The 12012-nt window shown below is 39.9% G+C and overlaps 1 protein-coding gene across 10 annotated transcripts in view; it reads left to right on the top strand.

Annotated features, from left to right (window-relative positions):
* The window catches only part of LOC133551265 (unconventional myosin-XVIIIa-like), a 206025-nt gene that overhangs the window by 101599 nt on the left and 92414 nt on the right, over window positions 1-12012 (top strand). For all 10 annotated transcript variants that reach the window (XM_061897792.1, XM_061897784.1, XM_061897783.1 and 7 more), the window contains 3 exons: window positions 5326-5551; window positions 5688-5797; window positions 10086-10151. In XM_061897792.1, coding sequence (XP_061753776.1) covers window positions 5326-5551; window positions 5688-5797; window positions 10086-10151 — 402 coding nt within the window. The remainder of the gene's footprint in view (window positions 1-5325; window positions 5552-5687; window positions 5798-10085; window positions 10152-12012) is intronic.

Below are 12012 nucleotides of genomic sequence, written 5' to 3' on the forward strand. Positions count from 1 at the left end.
ATTATAACCTTACTGTTAAATGTTAAATAAAAAAAATATATTTTAAGATTAAACACATTAGTATTTCCTCATACATGAACACACACAGAAGTATCAAAAATTGATACAGTTTAGTTTCCCGGAAATTGGTACTGTTTCGATTCAAATGTGAAAGGTACCCATACCTACTGGGAAATAATACATGTCAGTATAAATATTAAGAACAACTCAATTTGAAACCCAAATTATTCACAACTTTGGGAATTATTGTAATTCAGCAACATAGAGTAGAAATGATGGCACAAACAAAGGGGCTGGAGCATGAATGTTGAGTGCCGCTGCAGCCCCACACAGACCAGAGAAAAAGGGAGAATCCCAATCAAGTACAACGCAGTACGAAAAGGATGTGAATGTGATTTTTCTGAACCAACCAATAAAGAAAGATGATATTAACTTGGAGAAGGCATTCGACCGTGTCCCTCGGGAAGTCCTGTGGGGAGTGCTCAGAGAGTATGGGGTATCGGACTGTCTTATTGTGGCGGTCCGTTCCCTGTACGATCAGTGCCAGAGCTTGGTCCGCATTGCCGGCAGTAAGTCGAACACATTTCCAGTGAGGGTTGGACTCCGCCAAGGCTGTCCTTTGTCACCTATTCTGTTCATAACTTTTATGGACAGAATTTCTAGGCGCAGTCAAGGCGTTGAGGGGTTCCGGTTTGGTAACCGCAGGATTAGGTCTCTGCTTTTTGCAGATGATGTGGTCCTGATGGCTTCATCTGACCGGGGTCTTCAGCTCTCGCTGGATCGGTTCGCAGCCGAGTGTGAAGCGACCGGAATGAGAATCAGCACCTCCAAGTCCGAGTCCATGGTTCTCGCCCGGAAAAGGGTGGAGTGCCATCTCCGGGTTGGGGAGGAGACCCTGCCCCAAGTGGAGGAGTTCAAGTACCTAGGAGTCTTGTTCACGAGTGAGGGAAGAGTGGATCGTGAGATCAACAGGCGGATCGGTGCGGCGTCTTCAGTAATGCGGACGTTGTACCGGTCCGTTGTGGTGAAGAAGGAGCTGAGCCGGAAGGCAAAGCTCTCAATTTACCGGTCGATCTACGTTCCCATCCTCACCTATGGTCATGAGCTTTGGGTCATGACCGAAAGGATAAGATCACGGGTACAAGCGGCCGAAATGAGTTTCCTCCGCCGTGTGGCGGGGCTCTCCCTTAGAGATAGGGTGAGAAGCTCTGCCATCCGGGAGGAACTCAAAGTAAAGCCGCTGCTCCTTCACATCGAGAGGAGCCAGATGAGGTGGTTCGGGCATCTGGTCAGGATGCCACCCGAACGCCTCCCTAGGGAGGTGTTTAGGGCACGTCCAACCGGTAGGAGGCCACGGGCAAGACCCAGGACACGTTGGGAAGACTATGTCTCCCGGCTGGCCTGGGAACGCCTCGGGATCCCCCGGGAAGAGCTAGACGAAGTGGCTGGGGAGAGGGAAGTCTGGGTTTCCCTGCTTAGGCTGTAGCTCCCGCGACCCGACCTCGGATAAGCGGAAGATGATGGATGGATGGATGGATGGATATTAACTAGAAAAGCACTCATAGAGTGCCGACCTCCACCAGGCCATTAATCCTTTCAAAAATATCATGAATCCATGCAGTAAATCCGATCACCCCTAAAATCCAATCATTTGGTCCTTATTCCTTCTCTGGCATTTCCTGTAAATGTAATCAAAATCCGCCTATAAATTTTTGAGCTATGTTGCTAACAAACAGATTTAAGGATAAATAAGATTGCCGTGTCTGCACAGATTTGTTTTCTTCATCCGTCGCTTCCAAACAAGCTGCAGGAGGGTTCACACTTTGCACGAGTTTAAGCCCCTGGGTGCTTTTGTTCCATAGCAGGAACAAAATAAACAAAACAAACCTTGTCAGTCATTCACTCTCTTTGTCTGTGTTGTTAGAGCTGGAACACATACACAGAGACGTTAAGCCTTGTAGCGTAAACGTAAGGTTACGTACTAAAAATTATTCGAATCACCCCCAAAACCAATCTTATACCTGACATCCCCTGAATGTTACATCAAAATCTACTCATAACTTTTGGAGTTATGTTTCTAACCCAAGCATACCCTAGCCAAGGCATAACCTCCTTATGGAGGTAATGGAAAAGGTATTAATAAAAGTACTGTATGATGAAGTGCACCTGTAGTCACAATAACTTGGAATGTGCTGATTGATCGGCCGATTTTTTTGGGAAATGTCTTTGATGCCTTCCAATGGCGATCACACACACCAATCCCCTTTGACTGACACTGTATTTACTGTATCTTTAGTCTCCCGGCTAACAAGCTGGCAGCTAATTGTGTATCTCTATATACAGTGTGGAACCACTCCCCTAAGTTAATGATCACTTCCATTACTGCAATTGCATTTCCTAATATCTTAAATATCAAGATCAAATATAATGATCACTGGGGGTCAAGGCTACACATGTTACACACCAAGAGCAAGCAAGAGCAGGCATGAACCAACACCAAGATATAAGTGCTTGGTAAACTTTAAGAAGTGTAAATGGAACAAGGTTACTGCAGAAAGTAAGCAGTTGTTAACAGGAAATTAACAAGAATATTAATATAAGTCTAGAGAAGGAATATTCAACAAAATTGTTTTAAGTGCCAGATCTACTGAAAATCAAGGACTGGGGTGGCGAACTTCTCCTTTCAGTAATATATTAATTTTGTATATTCTGAAGAACCAGCGTTCTTTACAGCAGACATTTGTTTCGGTCTTTTTATCTTGTCAGAGTTACAGGAGTGCTCTGTTTTTTAAGGACATTTTGCAAAAAAGCTAGTCAAAGGTCATATCTATGACATCACTCTTGTGTTTTTTTAAGAATATGCTACAAAAATGTGAGTTTTTTTAACTGAGCTCACGGACCACCAGATGAATAGCCCAAATGATGAACAAGAGAGGACCTAAAATTGAACATTGAGGAACACTAGTGTAACTAAAAAAGTTAAACAAATGACTACTGACTGCATCTGAAATAAGTTACAGCACCTCAGTTACATAAATGACAACACAAAAACACTGCCAAAAAGGAGATGACATAAAGGGGTGCCTTAAGGAACGCCTCAGTTATGTAGATCGCAAGTTTAGACCCCAGAGTTCTATGTCTGCTAGCGAGGTTAAAATGTCAATGCAAAGATCTGCCAATGTGTTTACAGCGGTTCAAGTTCCTCTATATAACAGGAGCACTCCAGTGTCTATAGAATATTAAAGGCCTACTGAAATGAGATTTTCTTATTTAAACGGGGATAGCAGGTCCATTCTATGTGTCATACTTGATCATTTTGCGATATTGCCATATTTTTGCTGAAAGGATTTAGTAGAGAACATCCACGATAAAGTTCGCAACTTTCGGTGCTAAGAGAAAAGCCCTGCCTCTACCGGAAGTTGCAGACGATGACGTCACACGTGTGGGGGCTCCTCACATATTCACATTGTTTTTAATAGGAGCCTCCAACAAATGTGCTATTCGGACCGAGAAAACGTCCATTTCCCCATTAATTTGAGCGAGGATGAAAGATTCGTGTTTGAGGATATTGATAGCGACGGACTAGAAAAAAAACAAAACGCGATTGGGACGGATTCCGATGTTTTTAGACACATTAATAGGATATTTCTGGGAAATCCCTTATCTTTCTATTGTGTTGCTAGTGTTTTAGTGAGTTTAACATTACCTGATAGTCGGAGGGGTGTCTCCACGGTAGCCTTGACGCGCAGTGTCTCAGGGGACTCGACGGTAGCTGTGGACGACACAAGCTCAGCTTTTTCTCTGGTAAGAAGCGACTTTTTAACCACAATTTTCTCACCGAAACCTGCTGGTTGACATTCCGTCTTGATTCATGTTCGCTTGACCGCGCTCTGATCCATAGTAACGTTTCACCTCCAGGAATTTTAAACATGGAATCACCGTGTGTTTGTGTGGCTAAAGGCTAAAGCTTCCCAACTCCATCTTTCTACTGTGACTTCTCCAATATTAATTGAACAAATTGCAAAAGATTCAGCAACACAGATGTCCATAATACTGTGTAATTATGCCGTTTAAGCTGACGACTTTTAGCTGTGTGTGTGCGCAGCGCTCATACTTCCTAAAAACCTGTGACGTCTTGCGTACACGTCATCATTACACGACGTTTCCAGGACGAAACTCCCGGGAAATTTTAAATTGTAATTTAGTAAACTAAAAAGGCCGTGTTGGCATGTGTTTCCAATGTTAATATTTCATCATTGATATATAAACTATCAGACTGCGTGGTGGATAGTAGTGGATTTCAGTAGGCCTTTAATGCAGCTGAGTTAGGCTCCAGCACCCCCCGCGACCTCAAAAGGGACAAGCGGTAGAAAAGTCAATGGATGGAGGTCTGCAAAAATGATTGTCTTTCAAGTTTTGAACTGAACTCGGGGGCCGGTATGGTTTCCTTCCTGCCCGCTCAGCCGCCAGTTGATTAGTTCTGGTCTGAAGAGAGGATGAAATAGTTTTGACTATTGTGTGTCGGAATTGCTGCAGTCAGTAGATGACATATAATACGACTGATCCATACATTGGTGGTGCGGATACCGAGGGTAATATCAGTATATGATCGATACGACAGTGATTAGATCAATATTTTTATTTTCCCAAAAGCATTTTTTATTTTTTTTATCAATGTTTACAAATTCAGAAAGTAAATCCGTGAACACTGTAGGTCAAACATGACTTCAATGAGTAATAGATAGTTTCTGATTTTATTGGTGATTGGATACTCACTTGTCACTCCCAGGTATTCAATCACAAGTTGTGATTTACGAAAGCAGAAAGTGGCACCGGAGCCTTACCCGGCCAGCGGAGAAATCAGCGGTACTCACTTTTTTAACCAACAAAGTAGCAGAGCAAAACGTTGATTAGGGGGCAGATATAAAGGTTTGCCTGACATTTCCACTCAAATCAACCAACTATCAGCGATATCGTGAGTTCAAATACAGTATATTTGCTCACATTCAATTTGTTTTCTACAATAATTTTTGTTTTGACAGTACCACGTTTGATGCGGGTTTATTGATGTTCAAATGCGCCAAAAAATAGTCCTTTTTGTACAGTAGTGACAAGTGCACAAGTGTGTTTCTGTATATTATTTTACAAGCCGTGGTCATATGGCGACATAAATGATGGTATTTTGGTAGGTATTTATGGAAGTCGAACTAAGTAGGTCATCACTGAAGGCCTAGATCGGAAACGCACGGCCCACCACTGACTAATATAAATTATGTTGAATTATTGCTTAGATGGATCACTCACTTGTGCTTTCGTTATTCCCAGGATGCTTTGCTGGACATGGTGCGGCGGTCCAGAATTCACTTTGTTCACTGCATAGTGCCCAAAGCAGATGCCCTCAAAGCTCGAAGTGGAGCTTTCTTCAAAGGCGCAGAAAGCGAGGCTCAGGGGGAGGGTGGAGATTCAGGTTTAATGCAGCTAGATGTGGCCTTGCTCCGTGCTCAGCTGCGTGGATCCAAGCTGCTTGATGCTCTGCGGATATATAGACAAGGTGAGGCGGTTGCTAAGTTACATATTAAGACTAACTCAAGAGTCATTCACTCTTTCTCTCCAAGTAATTTTTCACAGGTCACCTGTCAATATATCTTTCCAACAAATGAAATATTATTGTTCACTGACCTTCCCAGGTTACCCTGACCACATGGTGTTCTCTGAGTTTCGTCGACGTTTTGATGTGCTGGCGCCGCACCTCACCAAGAAGCACGGGCGGAATTACATTGTGAAGGACGAGCAAAGAGTGAGTCAATCAGCGAGAGAGCGCTGCCAGTGGCCAAACAGTTAAGATTAATGTTGTGAGAGGGGAGCTTCATTACATCTGCCCCTGATTTGTCAGCAGCCGTCTGACAGGGAAGTAAGCCTCCATTCATCAAGAGCTGTTGTCATGATCTAATCAACTTGACCATACCGGTCTCTTGCTTGATAAAGAGACAGGTCGCTACTGGAGCTGAGAGAAATCCTTGCTGGACTCAAAATGCAAACAGAGTTAGTCATTACACTAACAATGTTTTGTGCTAATCACAAAAACTTACAATTACATTTAGAGCTGGGTGATATATCAATATAAACGATATACTGCAGGTTTGTCTCTGTGCGATATAGAAAATGACTATATCGTAATATTCTATTATACAGTATGTTCTCAAACAGTTGCTTTTAGCTGCGGGCATTACATTACAGGCGTTTCTCACTTCTTCTCGTCTGTCCTTCTCACAGAGACGTAAAACAAGCCCGCCTTCTTACATACGTCACATACTGTCGCGAGTGTAGCGTCATACGCTCTCGCCGACCAGAGAGGTAGCAGCATGGCTAACGTTAGCTGCGGCAGGTCGTGCAAGCGGAGCGGAGCTTGTGACAATACAAGAGAGAGAAGGTGCGAAACTCATCACAAACGGAGGAAGAATAATAAATGCCCAAAATAAAGAGCAGGGGGTCCATCATCTGGCAGTGGTTTGGCTTCAAGTGGGAAGATATTCAGCAGACAACAGCAATATGCAAAGTATGCAGCAGAAGTGTTACTACAAAAAGGTAGCAACACTATTAATTTGTTCTTTCATTTAAAAAGTCACCCGTGAGAGAATGAAGAGTATTTAATACATACAGTTTTGGTCAATTGACTTAGTTGTGAGTTCCCTCTCTGCATGAAAGTTTAAAAGTAGGATATATTAATGCAGTATGAAGAAGATTGTTTTAATGTAGACACATAAAATCTTCATACTGCTGTGATTATATGCACCAAGTGTTCATTCAAGGCCAAGGCAAAATATGGTAATATATATCGTATATCGCAATATGGCATAAAAATATTGCGATGTTAATAAAAGCCAATATCGCCCAGCCCTAATTACATTATTATAAACAACCATAATGTCGCTTGAAAAGGGATGGGTATTATTTACATATTATGCGATATTAGTGCAAAAAGCACCACTACTTAAAAAATTGAAAACTTTTGTCGGAAAAATATTTTTTATTTTAAAGAATTTTGTAGCATGGATGTTGAACAGAATAGCAATTTAACCTCTGGGGACTTAAAATTTTATTTACCTAACAAGCCAAACGGGACATAAAAGTCATTAAGTTTCTGAAGTGTGTAAAAACATTTTGGTTTCATGTGTATTTAGCGTTTTTGCTCAGATTTCTTAATAAACGTTAGTCCTCAACAAAATGTGTATGTATGTATGTATGTATGTATGTGTGTATATATATATATATATATATATATATAAATTATAAAATTTATATATATATGTGTATAAATATATATGTGTATATATATATATATATATATATATATATATATATATACACACATATTATACAATATAGTATTGCATATTATACAATCTATATATTATATATTTTTAAACGGTTTAAATCAGCTGACCAGAAACGTCACATAAACATCACGTGACAACATCTGAGGAAGGCCACAGCTGTTGCCAAAACTGTCAGATTTGGAAATAAACACACAGGTCCGGCTACAAGAATATAACAATGTTCAAAAATGCTGTACTGATACCAATTCTACATGATGACAAATAACAAGGAGATACAGTGCATTCAGCAAGTATTCAATGTGCTCTACTTTTTCCACATTCTGTTATGTCTTAGCCATATTCATTAATGGAATAAGTACATTTTTGTCCTCAAAAGTCTACACACAATACTCCATAATGACTATTCGAAAGTTTTTTTTGGGTGGGGGTTGGGAATATTTTCAGATTTATTAAAAATAAAAAAGTAAGAAATCACATGTACATACGTATTCATAGCCTTTGCCATGAAGCTCAAAAGTGAGCTCGGGGGCATCCTGTTTGAACTGATCATCCTTGAGATGTTCCTGCAGCTTACCACTTGTGGTAAATTCAGTTGCTTAGACATGATTGGGAAAGGCACACACCTGTCTATAGATCCTACACTTGACAGTGCATGGCAAAGCACAAACCAAGCATGAAGTCGAAGGAATTTTCTGTAGACATTCGAGACAGGATTGTTTCAAGGCACAAATCTGGCGAAGGGTACAGCAAAATATTTGCTACCTTGAAGGTCCCATTGAGCACAGTGGCATCCGTAAATGGTCGAAGTTTGGAATCACCAGGACTCTTCCTAGAGCTGGTCCGCCATCTATACTGAACGATGGGAGAAGGGAGAAGGGTCCTGAGGTGACCAAGAACCCAGGGGTCACTCTGCCAGAGCTACAGCATTCCTATGTGGAGAGAGTAGAACCTTACAGAAGGACAACCATCTCTGCAGCAATCCACCAATCAGGCCTGTATGGTATAATGACCAGATGGAAGCCATTTCTCAGTAAAAGTTATCCAAAATGCACCTGAAAGACTCTCAGACCATGAGAAAAAAAATGATCTGGTCTGATGACACAAAGTTTGAACTCTTTGGCGTAAATGTCAGGCATCATGATTGGAGGAAACCAGGCACCGCTAATCATCAGGCCAACACCATCCCTACAGTGAAACATGGTGGTGGCAACATCATGCTGTGGGGATGTTTTTCAGCAGCAGGAACTGGGAGACTAATCAGGATAGAGGGAAAGATGAATGCAGCAATGTACAGAGACATCCTGAATGAAAAACTGCTCCACAGCGATCTTGAACTCAGACTGGGGTGGCGGTTTATCTTTTAGCAGGATAACAACCTCAAGCACACAACCAATATATCAAAGGATTGGCTTCAGGACAACTCTGTAAATGTCCTTGAGTGGCACAACCTGAGGTAAGACTTGAATCCGATTTCTGGAGAGATCTGAAACTAACTGCGCACCGACGCTTCCAATCCAACCTGATGGAGCTTCAGAGGTGTTGCAAAGAGGAATGGGCAATACTGTCCAATGTAGGTGTGTCAACCTTGGGCCATCGTAATGAAAAGACTTGAGGCTGTAATTGCTGCCAAAGGTGCAGAAACAAAATATTGAGCAAAGGCTGTGAATACTTATGTACTTATGAGTTATTATTTTTTATTTGATCTTTTTATACTTTTGCAAAACTGTTTAAACCAAAATACCAAAACAACTTTTTCACATTGTCATTATGGAGGTTTGTGTGTATAAAATTTTGAGGACTAAAATTAATTTATTCCATTGTGGAATAAGGTCGTAACATAATAAATTGTGGAAAAAGGGAAGCGCTGTGAATACTTAAAGCATTTACCTTATGTTATCAAATCAGATTGCTGTTTTGTCATCCTTAAACTGCTCCCCGCCACTGGGGAGAAATACTGGCACCCTATCAGACGATTGCTATGAAGTGCTATTATGTGTACAATTATTTTTGGTAGTTCTTTTGTCAGATTTTTTTTAAATTTTACTCTGTGTTTGGTTGCAATGGTTATGGAGACCATTCAAGGTAAAATAATTGCTCAATGAAAAACATAATACAATTTACATTGAACGTTTTTAGGGGTGAATTGCTGCAAACAGGCTAATACAAGCAATGATGCAGCTTTGATGTAATGCATGCACATCCAATCAGATTGCTATGATGTCATCCCTTATGCCCTTATGTTGGTATGCTATTATATAATCTGCACTGGGTCTGTTATGTCCTAACCGACATTAAAGTCCTCTTCATTCTTTGGAGCTTTGGCTTCCCCACAGAATTTATTTATATTCACCTGCAATTTACAGAGCCAATGTAAAATTATTTGTGATGAAGCAAGGTGAGGTTTTCATTTCAGACATTAAAAAAAAAAAAGGGAACCTTGCAAAGCAGCGGGAAGACAAAATCTAGCAAAGTTTGCTTCTGACGGAAAATGAGCGAGAGAGTGAAAGAATGGGGTAAAGGGAGAGAAAAGTTATTTCACCCTGAGCCAGTATCGCGGGGCTGAGTTTCCACGGAAACACCAAACAAAAGCCCCTTAGTTCTTTTGGCAAACCTCAGCTGCTGTTATCAAGCTATGGGCGTTCAATCTGCAGCCTAGAGCCTGACGATATCATATACACAAACTATACACTTGTTTATTTGCATATCCTTATTCCTATTGTGTCTGTGTTCATGTGTACATGTCTTTAGGCTGTGGAGGAGCTCCTGGAGTCTTTGGATTTGGAGAAGAGCAGTTACCACATGGGTGTGAGCAGGGTGAGTAATGACGCCACTACTTGAACATATAAACCATTAAAACGATTAAATTAACCTTGCCTTTGCATCATAGCCATTTTCACCCCTATTAATGTGCCACACACACTAGCATTACACTGCTTTTTTTCTTTTTGGCGTCTGGGGGTGTTTGTCCTTCATTCCACCTGTCCCTCTTTGAGAACTGCTTTTATTTTGGAAAGTTGCCACCCTCCTTCCTCTTGTCTTTGAGGTATGTGTCTGATCTGGCTGGCTGACTTTGTGTCACCATAATCCCTCTTCTCAGGTCATGAGTCCAAATTTTTCCAAACGGATGTATGGCTCTTTTTGTTGTTGAGCAACTTGTAAAAGAATGACAATAAACAACACTCGTTCTGAGGTCTAATCCTAGCAGCAGGCGAGAGGCTGTTAGCCAAGAGTGAAATCAGAGGACTCAGTCATGTTCAAAACAGTCAAAGAGATGCTCTCAGACATGCACAGGGTCCACAATAAAAAATAAATAAAATGAATATTGTAAAAACAACTTTGTCGCCGCAAACTATATGATTAGTGTAGTAATAGTACTTAAACTACCAAAAACAAACAAAACATATTTGACATAAAGGTATAATTATCTCTAATTTGGATAATTAAAAAATGTAGTGTTTAGTTTTGTGGTAACAAGTCCAATTGCTTTGAAAGGTTAGGAAAGGCATTCATTTTAGGAGACCTTTACTTTTGACGAAATTATATTACTTGGTTATTATTTTAACCTATATATATATATATATATATATATATATATATATATATATATATATATATATATATAGATATATATATATATGGGCAACACGGTGGCACAGGGCTTAGTGCATGTGCCTCACAATACGAAGGTCCTGATTAGTCCTGGGTTCAATCCTGGGCTCATGATATATATATATATACCATATAGAACTATCATGATATATATATATATATATACATATATATATATATATATATACATATGTATATATATATATATATATATATATATATATATATATATATATATATATATATGGTCACAATATCCGTAGACCCATAATAAATTCATAAAAGAACTAAACTGTATGATATAGAACTATCATTTTATATCCATCCATCCATCCATTTCTACCGCTTATTCCCTTTTGGGGTCGCGGGGGGGCATATATATATATATATATATATATATATATATATATATATATATATGGTCACAATATCCGTCGACCCATAATAAATTAATAAAATAACTAAACTGTATGTATTCTTATTGTGACCAACAAGTATGTGCTCGAATCCCTCTATCAGAAAAAAAAAAAGAGTTGGAGAAAGTATTGGAAACTCGAGACAGTCATGACATTGTTATTTACAAGTGTATGTAAACCTTTGAACGCCATTGTATATACAGTATATATATATATATATATATATATATATATATATATATATATATATATATATATATATATAAAAATGTGTGTGCGTATATATATATGTCTTAATTAGAGTATAGTGCTTGATACCGTGGTAGAGCGCAATATATGTATGTGTAGGAAAAAATCACAAGACTACTTCATCTCTACAGAACTGTTTCATGAGGGGTTCCCTCAATCATCAGGAGATTTTAATGGAAGCATTCACATACCATGGTTTATACAGGGCACAGAACGGGTAGGTACAGGCAGGCGTAGGGGCGTGGTGATTGGTTCATGTGTTACCTAGGAGGTGTCTCCGTTTGTGACGGCATGCTGATACAATTTCACTGCGCTTGTTGAGGGATGACAGGTCTGGGTGGTATATAATAAACAGTTTCTCTTTTAAGCATAGGTTGCATCTTTTATTACCACTGTTGAAA

Source organism: Nerophis ophidion, linkage group LG04 (genome assembly GCF_033978795.1).
Source record: "Nerophis ophidion isolate RoL-2023_Sa linkage group LG04, RoL_Noph_v1.0, whole genome shotgun sequence".
In the NCBI taxonomy this organism is placed as follows: domain Eukaryota; kingdom Metazoa; phylum Chordata; class Actinopteri; order Syngnathiformes; family Syngnathidae; genus Nerophis; species Nerophis ophidion.